This window comes from Moschus berezovskii, chromosome 2 (genome assembly GCF_049115385.1).
Source record: "Moschus berezovskii isolate FMDL1 chromosome 2, NW_MosBer_1.0, whole genome shotgun sequence".
Lineage (NCBI taxonomy): Eukaryota > Metazoa > Chordata > Mammalia > Artiodactyla > Moschidae > Moschus > Moschus berezovskii.
The window spans coordinates 22,314,194-22,334,214 of record NC_142461.1 but is presented as its reverse complement, the minus strand read 5'-3'; the positions used below and the strand labels follow the sequence as shown (position 1 = coordinate 22,334,214).

At 39.1% G+C, this 20,021-nt stretch overlaps 1 protein-coding gene across 1 annotated transcript in view; it reads left to right on the top strand.

The window, feature by feature from the left end:
- The window catches only part of NYAP2 (neuronal tyrosine-phosphorylated phosphoinositide-3-kinase adaptor 2), a 154,059-nt gene extending 143,577 nt beyond the window's left edge, over window positions 1-10,482 (top strand). Inside the window, 1 exon segment of the mRNA XM_088841221.1 lies at window positions 10,349-10,482. Within this exon segment, the coding sequence (XP_088697347.1) occupies window positions 10,349-10,482 (134 nt within the window).
- Window positions 10,483-20,021: the final 9,539 nt, after the last annotated feature.

The window sequence follows — 20,021 nt, the reverse complement described above, 5'->3', positions numbered from 1 at the left end:
CTTATCAGGGATTAGTTTTCCTGTTGCTCAGGTGGAGAATGAGATGGGCATGGCTCCTGTCCTCACAAAGCATTCAGTCTAGTAGAGAAGGAGATGGAGGGAGGGAGAAGGAACAAGTGTGCAGGCAGAGTGAGCAGCATGATTAAAATTTGAGAGTAAGGGACACATGGACCTTTAGGAGAGTTCACTGCGTATGCTGATTGCAGCCATGAAATTAAAAGACACTTACTCCTTGGAAGGAAAGTTATGACCAACCTAGATAGTATATTAAAAAGCAGATACATTACTTTGCCAACAAAGGTCCGTTTAGTCAAGGCTATGGTTTTTCCAGTGGTCATGTATGGATGTGAGAGTTGGACTGTGAAGAAAGCTGATCGCCGAAGAGTTGATGCTTTTGAACTGTGGTGCTGGAGAAGACTCTTGAGAGTCCCTTGGACTGCAAGGAGATCCAACCAGTCCATTCTAAAGGAGATCAATCTTGGGTGTTCATTGGGAGGACTGATGCTAAAGCTGAAACTGCAGTACTTTGGCCAGCTCATGCGACGAGTTGACTCACTGGAAAAGACTCTGATGCTGGGAAGGATTGGGGGCGGGAGGAGAAGGGGACGACAGAGCATGAGATGGCTGGATGGCATCACCGACTTGATGGACATGAGTTTGAGTGAACTCCTGGAGTTGTTGGTGGACAGGGAGGCCTGGTGTGCTGTGATTCATGGGGTCGCAAAGAGTCGGACACATCTGAGCGACTGAACTGAACTGAACTGAATGCAGTGTGAGAGGTGCAAAGTTGCAGGTGAGGCTGGCTATGTAAGCTGAGCCATGTGTACCATTGAGAGGGAGCAGTTTAGACTTCTTTATATTATAAGCAAACTGAAAGATCATGTGTGCTTTAAACAACAAAATAAAAAGAGCTAACATTTATTGAGACCTTATGACATGTTGGCCACTACAGTGAAATCCACACTTATGTTATTTAATTCCTTAAATAATGTTCGGAAGCAGCTACCTTTATTTCTCCCATTTTACCTGTGAACAAATGGAAGCTTAGCGATGTCAAGCAAATTGTCCATAGTCATTCAGCTAGTCAGTGATGAGAGCTTAGCATCACTGGTAATACACCTGTCCCAAGAGCTCCAGCAGAACTGTGAAGGCAACTCTCATTGGCTGCCTTGGGTCACGTGTTCAATCCTGAGCCAGTCAGTGAAGCAAGGGGATAGAATGATTGATTGGACAGGGCAGAATCATCTGGCCACTTCTGGAGCTCAAGTTGGAGTCAGCCCCTTATAGGGAACCATGAAACTTGAGATTACTTATGGTTGTGTTCTCCAAAGGGAATTCATACTATTCCAGAATAAACTATAAGTGGATTCTCGATAGGTGAAATGGAGAAGGCAATGGCACCCCACTCCAGTACTCTTGCCTAGAAAATCCCATGGACGGAGGAGCCTGGTAGGCTGCAGTCCATGGGGTCGCGAAGAGTTGGACACGACTGAGCGCCTTCACTTTCACTTTTCACTTTCATGCATTTTAGAAGGAAATGGCAACCCACTCCAGTGTTCTTGCCTGGAGAATCCCAGGGATGGGGGAGCCTGGTGGGCTTCTGTCTATGGGGTCGCACAGAGTTGGACATGACTGAAGCGACTTAGCAGCAGCAGCAGATAGGTAAAAATGACGGATGACCTTCATATCTTCTCAATTTTATTTTTAAATACTTATTTTTATTTAATGTTTAACCATTTGCTGCCAAAACTTTCACCAACAATTTTACAAATGTTAGGACATAGCACACTTGAGTTATGCATAATCCTACCAACACTGATACAGAAATTAAGCACAGAAGTTTTTCAGTTCTTCTGGATCTCTCCATGTGTAGGTGTTATTAAACTTTGTTTGACAATAACTATCTAAATAAATAAATAAGTAAGAAAGCATGAAAAGCAAATCAAAAGGAGGCGTAAAAAAAGTGACTTTAGTAAACTAACTCACAATCAATCAAGAGTATTTTTGAGGTCATTTCAATGATTCCAGCAGATTGAATTTATGAACATTCAAGAATCAGTGATTATGTAATAATTATTCTAATTATAAGTGATGAAAAAGCACCCTGAGAATTTGAATGGCTTCCCTCAGGTCTCACAGGATGGTAATAGCCTTTCTTAGACATTGCTGTTGAGATTTTTCTAGGGCAGCATTTTACAACTAGTGGTTCCCAAATCCTCTGGAGTTTTCAAAGATTTTCCCATGTCTGTTGTGCTTCAAAATGATATTTTCCACTGTTTCAAATTTTTGTTTTTCAAATACTCAAATGGATGATTAATTGGATAAAAATTGACCCTTTTAAGAGAACTCTTTGGGGGGTTCAGAGTCCATAGGAAACAACAGTACTTAAACTCTTCATTCTCAGAACCCTTTACGTTCTTCAAAGTTATTGAGAACCCTAAAGACCTTTCCTTTATCTGGTTTAGATCTACTATTGCTCATGCTAGAAATTAAAATTGAGAATTAAAAATTATCTGTTCATTGAAATAGTAAACCCATTATACATTAACATAAATTTTTTTCTCATGGAAAATGACACTCTTTTCAAAAATTGTAACAGATGTTTAGAAGATTGACATTTTTTACATTTTTACAAATCTCTTTGATGTTTGACTCAGTAGAACATAGGATTTCATCTATGTTGGATTGAGTCTGTTGTGATATGTTGCTTTGGTTAAAAGTTATCAAGGGAGTCTAGACTTAAACATATGTGAAAGAGGAGGGATATTTTAATAGCATTTTCATATAATTGTGGCTATTTTTTAATGTTTTCCCCAAATTCAACAAACAACAGTTTGGTTAAGGTTAGCTACGTATCAATAAACTCATTATGCTCTGTTACATTAAAATACCTTGGTCCATCTTAGACTTAAGTGTATCTTTATCGGTGAGTGATTTTAGAAAAATCATAGGGCTTTTAGAAAATGTGTCATGCAAATCTTCCATAGGTTGACACATTTTGTTATAAAAAATCAAAAGCAACACATTCATTAATATAGCCACTGATCTCCTAAGCAAAGTCGTTAAGTATAAGGGTTCTGTCAAGCTCAGAGTGAGAAATACAAGTGTTTCAAAATTTTACTTTTTGCTTGAAAGCTCAGATATATCATTGTCACCACATGCTGCCAGTTGTCTTCCTTAAAGCAGTGAGCTAACTTCATTCATTTTTTGGAGAAGATGTCTGCCAAATATGAAAGTGTGTGTAGCAGTGGAAAAATTCATAATTACTAGTACAATTTGGTGCTATTGTTTAATGTTCTGCTGTGTCAGCGGACTTATCCAACCTTGTTTTTGTACTTTCAGTGTGTTTGTCAACACAGTAGAGAAGACCAAATAATGTCTTAGTATTTTTATGAAAGCAGTTTTTACCTTATGCCATCCACCTCCTCAAAGGGTGTTAGAGCCCTTCAGACGTTCTGCTATAGAGAGAATAAACATAACCATTGCTGGAGATCAGATTGAAGTCCCTGCCATGGAGATGTCAATGTAGAGTCTTACAGTCATCTTTTTTTTTTTTAACTGGGGTATAGGTAATGTTGAGTTAGTTTCTGCTGTACAATGAAGTGAATTAGCTATTTGTCCACATATATCCCCTCCCTCTTGGTCCTGCCTACCATCAGCCCTCTATGCCGCCCCTCCAAGTCATCACAGAGACCAAATTGAGCGCCCTGTGTTTTATAGCAAGTTCTCACTAGCTAGCTATTTTACACACGGTAGAGTCAGACGCAAAGTGACTTAGCAGCAGCAGCAGCAGCAGTGTGTATATGCCGATCCCAAGTTCCCAATTCACCCCATGTTCTAAGACACATATAGTTTAGTTTATGTCTGTAACAGACAGTGTATTTAAGGTGAAATCATAAGAACATTGTATTTATATATAAAAATAAGATTGCATTTATATACATAAATATAAATATTTATGTATATAAATATATATAAATGCAATAAGAACTTTGTATTTATATATATAAAGAGCATTGTATTTATAGTAAAACATGCTAAAAGACCACGCACAATTTCAGTATCTGGTTCCCCTTTGTCGCAGGATATTAGCTCTTTTTTAAACCACAAAATCAGTGGTATAAAGAAGAGTCACTAGTATTATGTCCAATTTTGATTGTCATTTACATTAATAAGGTGAGTGATACACAAAAATTTAAGCCTGGAATTTCTTTCTTTTTTGCATTTAGAAGTAATATATCACATATTATATAAATACATGAGGTTATTTATGCCATGCATTAATTCCTGATATCAGAGGATGAAAGAGTTTTGTTCTAATTTTGGTTTGTTTATTCTATTTTTGACATCATAACATGAAGTTAAATTTTTATTCCCATGGTAATAGTTGATCCTGTATATCAAATGCCTTTTCCTCTATTTCTTGGCAGATGAATTTTTATGAATAATTTTTAAGATATTTAATTAACAAATATTACTTCTTAAATAGATCCAATATGTTCCTTTATAAACATATGCTTTAATTCTCTTTTATGTGGAATCAAGCATCTTTTTTTAAAAAGCATACTTTCATATTCAGCTAAGGTGATAAAGATCTTATGGGCATTTCAGAAATCATGTGTTTTAATAAAAGAGGCTATCAAATTTAAAAAGCTGTTAATGCTACAATATGCCATGTTCCCATGTAAGAAACTAACCATTCATTACAGCGTCGGGGGCATCCATGTGTATGAGCAGTGTGATTTAAATTCTCTCTGCATAAGAAAGTGGAAGCAAGGGAAAGCCCAGCCTTTAGATACTCAGAAGGAATACAATGGGTCCTTCTAACCCCAAGTGCATGGGATTCTCTTTCTCCTGTATGTAATGGATTCTTTAATTTTCTACTTTTGCCATTGGATCATCTATTTTATCCATCAGGTTGCCACCTCACTTTTATCTGGGTTCTAGATCTTTAGCAGAATTCCAGTATTCCCAAGGAGAATCACCAATTTCTCCAGCATCAATACTTTCAGTATCGGACCCTTCAGTTAGCTCTGGAATTGGTCCATAACTAAAGGGTGCCGGGAGTCATTCACTACTATACGAACCTTGCTTAGAGGAATTCCCCTCAGGGAGATGGAGAGAGAGAGGCATGTCTACTCCCAGGACAGAGTTTTACACTTGATGTTCTTTCTCCACAGTCACAAAGTGATCACGTAAGTGAGCAGGTTTGTCTCATCTCTCAGCATCATAGCGACAGTGTCCGGGTCTGTGGGCCCCTGGGTTCTCATGGATCTATACAGATGCTGTTGTTCAGTCACCAAGTCATGTCTGACCCTTTGTGACCCCATGGACTGCAGCAAGCCAGGCTCCTCTGTCCTCCACTACCTCTCAGCGTCTACTCAAATTCACACCCACTGAATCGGTAATACTATCTAACCCATCTCATCCTCTGCCACCCACTTCTCCTTTTGCCTTCAGTCTTTCCCAGAATCAGGGTCTTTTCCAATGAGTTGGCTCTTTGCATCAGGTGGCCTAAGTATTGGAGTTTCAGCTTCAGCATCAACACTTCCAATGAATATTCAGGATTGATTTCCCTTAGGATTGGCTGGTTTGATCACCTTCCTGTCCAAGGGACTCTCAAGAGTCTTCTCCAGCACCATAGTTCAAGAGCATCAAATCTTCAGTGCTCAGCCTTCTTTATGGTCCAACTCGCATCCATACATGAGTACTGGAAAAATCATAGCTTTGACTATACAGACCTTTGTCATCAAAGTGATGTCTCTGCTTTTTAATACGTTAAGTTTGCCGTAGCTTTCCTTTCAAGAAGCAAGTCTGTTTTAACTTCATGGCTGCAAATATTTGATACTTAAAAAAAAATAGTAGCACCAAATTCCAAATGAAACTGCCACATTAGCATGAATGAATATTTAACTAACTCAATATAAAATGTAACATTAAGTCAATTTAATTAATTGTTAAGTTTAACATTAAAACAGTTTCATTACACCTGAAAATAAATTCCAGATTAGATTGTCTAATGCTATAAGGATTCCTGAGTGTGCATGATTACTGTCTAGAAATCATAGCCAATCATGAATTAATTGGATTATTCACAGTCCGGTAATTTCAAAGCAAAATTATAAAAATGTATTCCAATTTTATGTAATAAAATTTACATTTAATGTAGGTCATGAGGGCATCAGATATGTTTGCTGTGATGTGTGATGGAAGCTTGAAAATAAAACATTTGAAATCTGTGAAGGTTTTAGCATAGTCCTGGCAAAACTGTGCCTTTATTGCTCAGGCATCAGTTTATCTCAAATAGCAAATGTGTTATTTAAAAAAAAATGCCTTCCCCAGAAGTCAAAGTAGAGTTTGCAATCAGCATACCTTGGTGTATTAAATAAAAGGCCTTTCTGTGACCTCCATGTAGCACAAAGTCATCGATTAGAAACTTACAGCAGTGTGATTGACTAGGGAAAATCATGATATGCCTTTGCCAGTAGAGAAAAAATATTGTGTACAGGAAAAATAAAACAAGATGGAGAAAAAATATGTCTCCCCAGAATTTGACTGATCTTATTTCTTTGACGCTAGATGAAAGTGTTTTCTTTAGTGAAAATGCACTAATCTCTTATTGCTGTGTAGATCCAGAGGTTGAGAACAGTCATTTGTCTCTTCTTTCTGAAAGCAAAGAGAACTTCAGTGCTCACACTCGTAGCTGTGGATGCCTTGGGGATTCTCCTGTAACAACACCAAGGAACATTATCCTGAACAGAAATTAAATTCACCCTAAAGGGAAGATGAAAAATGATGGAGAAATTACCATCCTTTAAAAATGCAATGAAAGATTGTATCCAATAAGAATAAAAGGAAAGATACTAGTTCTTTCTTCTTAAGTAACAAAGTCCAGTTGGCACTCCCTTAATATAATCATAAGATGATGATGAATTACTAGCCTGGAAACATCACAGAATAATATCTTGATGATAGTTTATTTTAAGGAGTTAAAGTTAATGTCTTCTTTCTCCTTCCTTCCTCCATCCCTCCCCCTTCCTCACCGTCACCTTCCTTCCTTCTCCCTTTTTTTCCATTTTCCTCTTTCATTCTTTCTGTCTCCGTGTATCTCCCCCTCCTCCTTCTTTCTTGTTTTTTATATACTTGACCTTCACTGCTGCTGCTGCTGCTAAGTAACTTCAGTCGTGTCCAACTCTGTGTGACCCCATAGATGTCAGCCCACCAGGCTCCCCTGCCCTTGGGATTCTCCAGGCAAGAACATTGGAGTGGGTTGCCGTTTCCTTCTCCATGACCGTCACTAAAATTGCGCAGATAACATCAACTTTTACCTCTAGGTTTTTGGTAGTTTATTACACAAAGACAGGTTTTTCCTTAGGTGTACAAAGAATGAGTAATTTCTAGCTCATAATGAATCTCTTAATGAATTGAGTTCTTTTTTTCTAAGGGGAGGAAAGCCGCATCTTAGATCTCTTTTGAGGCATATGTCCATTGTTTGTGGTCCTCTAAAGCCTTGGAAATTTTTTATATTAACAAAGTTCAGGATGAAAACATATTGTTTTCAGTTCTATAGATCCTAAGCCCCACTGTTTAAGACTTAAAGTACAATATTTCCAAAGGTGAGTGAACTGGGCAATTTAACTTTGATATCATAGCTCTAGAGAATCTCTAAGAGACTCAGTTATAAAAACAGTATCTTTTCTAGGATTTTCAAGACTTTTTCAGAACATTCTTTTGGCCAAAAAAAAAAAAAAACAACGTTGGTGGGTCCAAGATCTAAATGGTTTGTTTCACCAACCTGGTCTCACAAACACCATAATAGATTGCAAATGCATTTAAGTGAAGGACCAGGTGAAATGGAAAACAAGAGTGAAACGAGTATGCTAAAGATAAACCAAAAACTCACAATGAACAAAACTGTACCTATGACTTGATACCATTAAGCAACAGTAGAGTGTGTATATATGTGTGTGTGTATTGTAAACACAGAAATGTGTTTATTGTCTGTATATGCATGTGTGCATAATGAATTTATAAGTAGTCATCTCAGCCTGTCACTACCACTGCAGGTGAAGTCATAACCCATACGAGCCATGTTGGGATTGGACTTTAAAGCCACAGGATGGCTGGTCAGTAAGGGAAGCCACCATGTGTGATGACTGGTTAATGGCTAAATTGCAGTCCCTAAAGGGGTGATACAGCACTTTCACAGCATCATCTTTCAAGATTTGAAATAGCTCAACTGGAATTCCATCACCTCCACTAGCTTTGTTCGTAGTGATGATAGTATATTAAAAAACAGAGACATTACTTTGCCAACCAAGGTCTGCTAGTCAAGGCTATGGTTTTTCCCGTGGTCATGTATGAAGGTGAGAGTTGGACTGTGAAGAAAGCTGATCGCCGAAGAATTGATGCTTTTGAACTGTGGTGCTGGAGAAGACTCTTGAGAGTCCCTTGGAATGCAAGGAGATCCAAACAGTCCATTCTAAAGGAGATCAATCCTGGGTGTTCATTGGAAGGACTGATGCTAAAGCTGAAACTGCAATACTTTGGCCACCTCATACGATGAGTTGACTCACTGGAAAAGACTCTGATGCTGGGAAAGGTTGGGGGCGGGAGGAGAAGGGGATGACAGAGAATGAGGTGGCTGGATGGCATCACCAACTCTGTGGACATGAGTTTGAGTGAACTCCGGGAGTTGGTGATGGACAGGGAGGCCTGGTGTGCTGTGATTCATGGGGTCTCAAAGAGTCAGACACGACTGAGTGACTGAACTGAAGACATGATCTGAACCACTGTCCAGTAAGGTAAGGCAAGGCCTTTCTGGGTCATGATGAAATTGGGAGTTTGCTTGGATTTTGATAAGTCTCAGTCTGTGCATTAGAGATATCAGCGTCTATGCTTGAAATATGCTAATTAAGTCAGAGTCTGACTGGAAACCTAGCAGGGGAAATTAATCCATCGGTACATTGGGTAATATGAAAGGCATGGGATTGTGTCACTCATCGGATAATCTCTTCAACATACACTTTAAAGGAACCTCATAGTAAACAATATTATTTGCTGTCCTTTTCAAGGAAAAAAAATTGTTTAATTTTCTCCATGTACCTAAATGTGTTAATGTCATAAAGGGTTATATAGAAACATTGGCTCATTATAGAAACATGTCAACCAGGATTCCAATATATGCTTTACTTTTACCTTTATTTTATATAATAAAAGATGATTCTTTAAGACATGCAAGGACTTATGCCTCCTGGGAAGTTAAGTTCATTTATAAGTAAGAGAGATAGTTTATGTCAATGTGTGGTACACTTAGATTTGAACACTCATATTTTTAAGAGTGGGTGTGTAGATACTAGAATCACCTGCACAATACCCTCAAATATGTCTGAAAATTAGTGTCTTCTGTAGACCATACTTTCTGCACTTCTTGGATGAAGGGAACTCTTTCCGTCCCCCAAATTCTAATCTCCAGAGTATCCGGACAATGACCTAGGTGGCCAATCTAGGTTCCTTAAATAAAGGAAGAGTTAGGAGAAGGCTTTTTAATTTTGAAAAATAATATTATTATGAAAGATTGCAAAGGTCTTAGAAGTATCTATAAACTTAAAAGCAAATGAATTTAAATTAGGGAAATGATACATTGAAAACATTGTATCATAAAAATAGCCAGAATAATACAACTTGAAAATCAGAAAGCTATAAAATAGAAAAAGAAGGAAAGAATAAGAGAAAGAGGAAAAGATAAAATGAAAAGAGGGCGGGATAGAAGAAAAATTTGAAGAAGGTAGAACGACATTTTATGACATAGGAGAACCATGGACCAAAGCAGAAAATGAAGCACCAAAAATTGACTTTATTCCCAATGGGATGTTGTGTTGGTCATTTCAGTTCAGTTCAGTCGCTCAGTCGTGTCCGACTCTTTGCGACCCCGTGAACAGTCGTGTTCAATTCTTTGCAGCCCCATGGACTGTAGCCTGCCAGGGTTCTCTGTCCATGGAATTCTCCATGCAAGAATACTGGAGTGGGTTGCCATTCCCTTCTCCAGGGGATCTTCCCAGCCTAATCACTCTGTAGAAACTCATTGTAAATAGGGTCAAGTGCACAAGGGAACAAAGCCTTGAACTTAAATGATTTGTTCTCTATTCCCAGGAGCTGATCCTCATAAGCAAATTTCATTTTAGTCTGTTGTTGTGAAATTGTTTCATCACTTGCCAGTTATTAGCATACATCAGAAGAATTCAGTGCATTAAAAGAACCTGCTGCAAAACCAAGTGAAAGTCTGAGAGCCGGTTCATCACTGCAGACTTTGCTCAGCTAATGCTTTGTCTTTCCTCCTTGTTGACAGAACCGAAAGTAAGCTGCAAACTAGGGCGGTCGGCGTCCACATCAGGTGTGCCCCCTCCATCTGTTACTCCTCTCAGGCAAGCCAGTGACCTGCACCAGAGCCAGGTACCATCATCGTTAGCCAATCGTGATTGACTTCCTGTGATGCGACATGCCAAACGCTTTCCACCTCTGTCTGTCGTGTGTTGCTGTAACGACTTTTGCATCTGCTTTTATTTTTCTATGTGTGTGTGGGTGGGGGTCGGGGTAAGCTGTGGCCGTCTGTGTTTTCATCTAAAAAGGAGAGTCCTTCTTCCCTGTGATTGGTGCAACTTTCTTTGCTGTTTGTTATCAAACCGTTTTTGTCTCTGGTTCCCATCATTCTGTAATATAAATGTAAACTTGTACTATATGTACTGGCTTAGTGGTTGTTTTTTTAAAATTCTTTCTCTCTTCCATGTTTTGTGTACTTTTATACTGTCTCTGAAAATTTATCAACATTTGATAAATTTATCAACTTTGTTTTCTGTAGATTTCTTTTTAAATGTTTTGTCCACAACACTCGCACAGATGTTGTCAATGAATTTGTACATATTGTTTAGTTCTTATCCTATGATACTGTAATATTTGTGGTCATTTAACTTTTATTTTTATTTTGCTTGGAGCATGATTGTAAGATACAATGAATATTGATGTCCTTATAATTATTCCTATAACCAGTCATTTGGATTGAACATGGCAGCTAGTCTTTTTTCTTCGGTCATAAGAACAAACTGACCACCGACTTAATCTAGATACTTACCAAAAACTGTAGACAAGCAAGGCAATCTTTAAATAAATTACTTTCTCTCTTATACCAACAGTATCAGAAATGTTCTCAGTAAGGGAATTTAAGTGTTTATGCATGGTAACTGAGACCTCTATTATCATTGGAGAAAAGAGACAAGAAATAAAGACATAAGCTACAATATCATTTAACCCTTTATAGTATAATATGTTGCTCTGATGTTCACTTGGTTACATGACTCTGTATGGGAAATTTAGTATTGGGGGAAAATCACTACACATAAATTCTCTACCTATAACTCATCCAATAGGAATTCAATACAATGACTTAATCTGTGAAGCTTAATTGTGGTTACTGTTAAATATTATGGGTGTTAAATAGGATAATGCTATCCTGGAGTGGTTTTTCTCTGCTTCTTAGCTTTAATCTTCACTTTCATAAAACTCTCTGAAATTGTAAATTAAAAGACTAATAATGATACCTCCATGGGAACTGTCCATTACTGATTAGAAAATTACATATCCATCAATTATGTAAAATGTCAAGCTATTTTAAAAACATAACCAAGCAAACTAATTGCATTTTTTTCTAATGGAATACAGGGTGCTTTTTTAGTATTTTGGCCTCACTTAAGTAGTCACAGGATTTGATTTATGACTATATGTGATATCTACAAACCCAAGAGATGAGAGGTTTCTCTCAAGGGGGTGTCTCAAGTGCCACTTAGAATTTTTTGTGTCTTATTTAAAAGTTTAAATGCCTTTATAACTAAATGAATCCACCTCAAATGCTTTTGGGGTATAAAAGATGTAGAAACAAGAAGACAATGAATAAATAATTAAGCAAATAACACAACTAACCTCACTAAGATAAACTGCCATCTTAGTTGATTAAAACTATTGCAAAATATTACATTTGTTGATTTTTAATGCTTTAAATATTGGATACAGAAAGGAGAGAGCTTTAGTTAACTGGCAGAGGATTGCATTAATACAATCAATTTTCCAAGTGCTTGTACCTCAGTATTACATGACTTTGGTAACATAGAGAGGCTTTGTGGTTTTTGTTTCCGTTGCTTTTTTCCCCTTATTGTTTTTATTGCTGTTTCATCCTGAGCCCCTTCAATTCTCAGTGAAAGGGTTCTTGGGGGTAACTTCCAGAACAGAGACAAAGCTCAATCTTTGTGCCTTTGCATTATCAGCTCTTCATTTATCTGATGGGATGTTCTTCATTCTTCAAAATATAGCAACTAGAGAAAGTCCCTCTTGACACTTGTTTGCTGCACTTTCTCTTTCCAACCAGGAGAAATTCTGGCACACAGCCATGCCATAGATAGGTTGTCAGGACTGCAAATTAGAAGGCTGACCTCTGTGACTCTCTCCCGTGTCTTGTGACCAGATGTAGCATTCACCTCTTCCATATTCTGAGCTAATGAGGTGAACCTGGCTTAGAAGAACCCTGCTCTGCATTCCTACAAATTGGAACTGAACTGAAGTTGAGTACTTTTTGAAGTCCCTCTTCTCATCTCAGTCCCACGCTCTTGGCTGAGATGTCACCTTAAGTTACAACAAAGATGACCCTGTCCTTTGCTTAGTCACCCAAGTCCACCCTTTGCCAGTTTCACCCAAGGTGAAAGACATTTAAGCACACTGGATATTCATACACAAATCAGGAGATGGAACACCTAGCACTGTCACACAAATAATTACCCTGGTCACTTTTTAAAAAGTGTTTTTCTAATACCAGAATTCCTGATAGTTATTAAAACACAGAAAGCTTAATAGAAGATGGATAGACTTCTTACTAGAAAATTTTTGGAAGACCATGTGGTCTTGAACTTTCATCTTGTACTTTCAAGCAAACAAAAATAATCACCGAGCCCTGAAATAATTCCAGTTGTGCTTATCTACTGATGAACCTGGCTTTAAGAAGGGATGGGACCTTTCTGCTCATAGAGAAGGAACTGTGTGTGTTTCAGATTGTTAATACCTTACCTCTTTTCAGTTTCCTCAGTACTGGTTTTTCACTTACCACTTCAGATCATGGTTAGAGCTTTCTGAGAAGGATTGCAGGGGGAAACAGAAGGGCCTAAAGTTACTCCAGCAGAGATGGGCAGAGGTGACCAAAAGGGACTGACCCTTAGCCCTGGGAGCGTAGACCAAAGATGATGGACCACCTAAAGGATCTAGAGATAATAGTGATTGACTGACCCACAGAGGAGTATGGGGCCCTTGGTGGTTGCCCTCCAAGGCCTTTTATATAAAAAGTGGAGGTGGTGTTTGCTTGGTTTTGCAGTCTGTTTTGGCTTCAGGTAGTAAAACAGACACAAGATTTATAGAAATGTACTGGAACTTTAAAAAATGTTTAAAAGAGGAAATGGGAAACTCAGGAAAGAAACATGAGTTCCAAAGCATTTACAATTTTTACACAACAGATACTCTGAAGCTCAGAGAGATGAAATATAGATCTTTTCTTTCTTAATTCACTCTTGAATAAATAGAGCAGTCATGGGACAATTAGGGGAAAGTGACATTTCCTTGGAATTTCATAGCAAGGCAGCCACATATTTTGGCATTTGCCATAATGCATATCTTTGGAAATTAGATGGAATTTCTGCAACTGCAATGACAAAGCTATTTTCTTTTCTTATTGATAAGAACAAAACTGTATAGAAGTTATGTTTTGAACTTGGATATTATCACTTTCTCTTTTTCTTTCTTCTGTGGTGAAGTAGAAAGCCTGTGCTCAGAGGGAAGAAGTGTGAGCGCTATTAGAGACAGCAGATTATGTTCACATTATCCCTCCATCTCTGACCTGTGTCATCACTGACCCCCATTTCATTGGAAATGGGTCACCTCCAGTCTTACTGCAGCCGATGAAGGAATAGAAAATAAGGAGCACGACCATGAGAAAATCAGACTGTCTTTCAATAAAGGAGCAGCTAGAGTGTGTCTTCAGACAAAAGCACCCACTGTCTTTGGAAAATTGTTCCTAAGAAATGTTTGTACTTATTTTTCTAGGAACGAAGGAGTTGAGAACCACATTCTCCATCTCACACACACACACACACACACACACACACACACAAACAGACACACTTGCAACTCACTTATGCACACACATGCACACAAACTCTCACATACTCAAACACACACACACTGACACACACACCCCACACACATACCCACTCACAAACATATGCACTTTTTAATTAACAACTCCCCACGTCAAATCAGGGAGTCACAGAGCTAACAGTGATCTAAGTGTTGAACAGAGAACTTACTTTCTCTCTAAGGTTTATTGTTCTAAACTAGATCATATCTGATTTTCCTTGATGTTGGGGAGGGGGTGACAAAAGGCCATCTGTCATTTCCTTTGGACATACAGTTTGAAATCTGGAGGTCCCGAATTTCCATGGAAATTTAAAACTCATCCCCCAAAGCCATTATCTCTTGTTCTCTGGGCACGTGTGGGATGAGAGTTGGCTTCTCACCCTCCAGTCGAGCCATTGCCCAGACCGGGTCCTGCTGTGTGCTTACAAGCTGTTATCCAGGCAAACAAGCCTGGTCCCTTTCAACTTGCCCCTTCAGGATCATTTCTCAAACAGTTATTTCTTTTGATGCAGTCCTCTGGACTCCGCCCAACCTCCTAACATCCTTCTTGAGCTTGATGACCCTGCTGAGGCCTAATGAGAGCCTGCCCGGGTTGCCTGCTGAGCAGAATTCCTTTTCAATTCCCATGGGCTTCATGGCTGTGTCTGTATGCCGGCATCTGGCTAGGTTTCTGAGATAATGGAAGATGAATGTGTTAGCATCTACAGCAAGACGCATGTCCAGGTGTGTTTCTAGATGTCACTCATGTCACAATTGTTTTCTAGATACACTAAAAACGAAAGAACTTAAATCACCCAAAGATAGAGATCAGGAATCAGTACCTATGAAAGACCAGGATTTAGGATTTAAGTAGATTCTGTAACAAGGACTTTGCCCAACTTAGTGTGTGGCATTCAGTGGCTTTCGTTGACCTACTAAATACCTCTCTTGATAAATGTCTCTTTCTATATATCCTTGAAAAAATGTGTTTCTCACACAATCCAATATTATCTTTTCACTTGGCCTTGAATACCTTCAGAGTCGTGGGATGTTTCTGCTGGTCCCACAACCTCAGTGATGCCTTGCCTTAAAGCCTTGAGTAGACCCATGCTCTTTCTCAGACTGTGTGTAAGTTCTAGGCTTTCATTTAACTCTCAGACAATCAGCACATTTGCACACAGAACCTGCAGGAGCCTGGAGAGCATGAGGGAGACTAAAGACAAAGGAAGAGTGAACATAGTAAGATAAATACACAAGCAGGGGCATAGCAAGGAACTCTAGTTTCATCTACCCGGTGCCCACCCACGTTTCTCAATAATGTAAACTGAAAGGGTATGTTCTTAGTTAATGTCATCTTGTGTGCATTGAATCAGGTAGAAAAATGAAAACAAAGCTCTCGATTAACTGAAGTTAAAGTAGCCCACAATGTGAGAGCTGTAAGTTTTAGTTTTATTCAGGGACTTACTGAGAACTATATCCTGCAAGTTATAGCTACTCAGATGACTCTGAGGGACTACTCCACAGAAGAAAATGGAGAGGCCAGTACACATGTGATTCTACCAGAGGGGGAAATGCCATCTAGGAAACATCTCAGAAGAATGTTACTGCTAGTCCCGAAGGACGGATATCTCAGTTAATGATTTTAGTGCTTTGCTAAGAAAGTGAAGATGCAAGAATCCAGGTTCATAAAAAGTTTCTCTTTAAGTATTTATTTCTACGGGGCTGATTTGTCTGTTTTCCCAGGGCACAGAGTGTCTCATTCTGATCTTTACCCTGAAAACAATTCACGGTGTGTTTTAGGTCAGCGACAACAGTGGCCAATGACTTCATTGTTACATGGCAATACCCGAGGACGGGTGACATTCCTTGCTTCACAAGTTCTAAGAGTGGAACATTTTCAATCCTCTTTAGAATTCATGTGTTGCCATTAGTATAAATGTGGCTTGTTTTGCCAAGACCAAAATTCCTGCCCTGGATTCTGGAACATGTATGCCGTGAGATTTTGCCTGATCAGTTTCATATACATTGTTAAGTGCCCCTATCGAGTAGGTAAGGTTTTGTGTGCAATGGGAGAAAGACAGAATATGTTGGTGGAGAGCACGTGGCACCCCAACTTAACCTGATGAAGGGGCCCTTTTTCTACCATCCCTTGCTCAGGTGTTGAATGAGCTTTTCTTCTGTTTTTGAGACCCTGTAATTTTCCAGGTCCTATTAGACCTCTAAGAGAATGTTTACATTGCATTTGTATCTGTACACAGCTGGTTTGATTGTATGCTCAGGGATAACACCACAGTATAGAAATGGTAAAATAAAAAAAAAAAAACCAAACCCCAGCAAAACAGAAAGAAAACATACAATCAGGGGAAGCTGAACTCACTTCATTCTTTGCAGATAGCTCCCCCACCACAGAACCTCCTTCAGGCTGTACAGTCGAGTTTTAAATGACTCCTATTGTTTCTTTCATTCTGCATACAAGTTAACATGACAGTTATTTCCAAAGATGTTAAAGCCTGATGGGAGGTGCTTGGAAACCCCACTAAGTTTACTGTGCAATGTTAGCATCTTATTGGAGCAGGATTTATCTGTACAAACTGTAAAATAAAATGCCATCTTCATAAAGATTCTGTTACAAAGAATTTATCGTTATTTGTGATAATAATATTATTCACCAAAGAGATTGGATCTAGGCTTGTGAAAAGTGGAATAAATTCATGTGACAAATAGGAGTGTCAGTGGTTGTGTTGATCTGTTGCTGTATGTTAGAGCATCATTGTATTAAAATAACACGAGTGCCAAAAAGTAAACAAAAGCTATTGTGTGCCCTCCGCAGTCTTGCCTGGTTGATTTATAAAAATGGTAGGCTTTAGTGCTTTGTGGACCTCCCTAAATCAGTGTCATATTTAAAGAAGAAGACTTTGTCACTACCTTTCAATAACAGACAAATCCAGTAATCTATGTCATGAAATGTTGGCACGATTTAGCTTCCATTTTCATACAAAGAATTTAGAGGGCAGAAACTCAGATTGCTTTCTGCAGTGGACCACAATCTGAATTGAGAAATTTCGACATACTATGAAGGAATTGTGTGCTTGTGTATATTTCACATGACAGAATATTTAGGATCACTTTTTATAGGCCAATTGTCTCAAGACCAGTCTCTCAATAACCCCAATATTGAGTAGTATAAAACTAAAGAAACCCATCCTTTTGCCCCGATTCCAATCCCCCCACTCAGTAATCTTGCATTTACTCCCTTGGTGCAGGAGGCAGAGTATAACTAAACAGGAGAAGGTTCTCTGAGAAATCTTGAACAAATTGACAAGGAGAGTGAGGATAAGGAAAAACGAACTCTGAGAGTGCCTGCTACCTGACTTTGCCTAGATCCCCTTATCTGCATATGCCCTGCTCAGTGTCAAGGTTGAGGGCTACAGGAAAAGCTGTAAAGTTGCTTAGGTATATAAGCTAGCATTCTTTCACACATGGGAAGGATACAAGGACCTCTAGGGTTCTTAGATGAAGTCTGCATGATAAAAATTGTGTGCCATTTTGTCATTTCTGATGAGCTTCTCGTATGCCAGGACAGTGATGAGAGCCTTTGTATATTGTTGAAGGTGTGCTTCCTACAGCCCAACCTTGTGATCATCCCATTAATTTCAAATAAGGATACTAAAGTGAGGTTACTATCTTGTCCAGATTTGTACCTATTAAATGTCAGTCTGTGACCCCAACTGGTTCACAGTTGGTTAAATGTGAGTGGTAGCGGATGTAAAACTTCCATTGAAATCCTGCCTCCACCCCTCAGTCACTATGTGTCCTTGAATACATTGCTCAACATTTCAGAGTCTGTTTTCTCATCTGTAAAATGAGAGCAGTATTATCTGCCCGTGGCACTAGTGGTAAAGAATCCACCCGCCAACGCAGGAGATGGAAGAGATGCAGGTTGGATCCCTGGGTGCGGAAGATCCCCTGGAGGAGGGCATGGCAACCCACTCCAGCATTCTTGCCTGGATAATCCTATGAACAGAGGAGTCTGGTGGACTAGAGTCCATGGGGTCGCAAAGACTTGGACACGACTGAAGCAACTTAGCACACAGCACATGGTAGTTGTTGAGGGTTAATAAGATAACATATGAATGTAAAGTCCTGGACAGAAATTACCTGTTTGAAAAATAAGAATTCTTTCCCTTATAGCTTTCTCCTTCTTCCAAAATGCAAATATCCTGCTTGCTGACAAGTCCTAAGGAGAAGAGTCATTGTAGTCAGTGGAATTCCAAAACACGATGGGCATAGAGAGATGGTTCAGTCCACCCTGTATTGCTGACCTTGTATAGAACAGCTAGCATGTGGTAATAATAAAAAAGCAGACGGATTTTTTAGCGAGTTTTATTACTGACTTTAAGTTCTTTAGATGGTGCATCTCTTTATTACAGCATCTGAGACAGATTGGTTTCTCTACCACATCTAGATACACTTGATAGGATTAGCTTTGTCATTCCTTCTCCTCCAAATAGGGAATTAGATATTCAGTTGTTTACCATCTAATAAGGATGCACGTTATTAGATGGTAAACATCAAAAAGATGTCTTATGGTTTAGTTGCTAAGTCATGCCCAACTCTTGTGACCCCATGGACTGTAGTCTGCCAGACTCCTCTGTCCATGGGATTCTCCAGGCAAGAATACTGGAGTGGGTTGCCATTTCCTTCTCCAGGGGATCTAATCTAATAAGACGGTAAACATCTAATAAGGATGCATCTTATTAGATGGTTGTAGTTGACATCTCTTCTTACCTTGTAGGTGCCACATGTGATTTGGAAGCAAAGCAGGTAGAAGTTGACTAATGTATCAACTGAGAAATGTCAGGAGTCCTCTGACACTGCTTTTCTCTGCAGCTTGGGCTCAGATATGAATGAACGTAATGAAAATGCTTTGAGGTGCTTTCTTTTCCTAGCTGCACGTGTATTTGCCCACAAGCTTGCCCATTATGATATTTCATCCTATTATATCAATTTAACTTTTATATGCCCACTATATCGATGCCATTTGCTTTTGTTTTTCATTTTTATTTTTTTCCTTTTCAATGAAGAAAGCATTAAGGCTATTGCATTATAAATGTTATGGAAACAAGGCAGCCTGAATTTTAACAACATTCAGCCTTGCCAAGTGATTGTGTGCCAAATCTAGTCCCAATATATAGAGATCAGTTACCACTGTTTAGTATTTCTTAGGCAAAATCATAGGCAATGGGATTTATTTATTTTTTAACTTCAGTTCAGTTCAGTTCTGTCGCTCAGTCGGGTCCGACTGTTTGCGACCCCATGAATCACAGCACGGCAGGCCTCCCTGCCCATCACCAACTCCCGGAGTTCACTCAAACTCATGTCCATCAAGTCAGTGATGCCATCCAGCCATCTCATTCTCTGTCGTCCCCTTCTCCTCCTGCCCCCAATCCCTCCCAGCATCAGAGTCTTTTCTAGTGAGTCAACTCGTCACATGAGGTGGCCAAAGTATTGGAGTTTCAGCTTTAGCATCAGTCCCTCCAATGAACACCCAGGATCGATCTCCTTTAGAATGGACTGGTTGTATCTCCTTGCAGTCCAAGGGATTCTCAAGAGTCTTCTCCAACACCACAGTTCAAAAGCATCAATTCTTCTGCGATCAGCTTTCTTCACAGTCCAACTCTCACATCCATACATGACCACTGGAAAAACCATAGCCTTGACTAGACAGACCTTGGTTGGCAAAGTAGTGTCTCTCCTTTTTAATATGCTATCTAGGTTGGTCATATCTTTCCTTCCAAGGAGTGTCTTTTATTTTT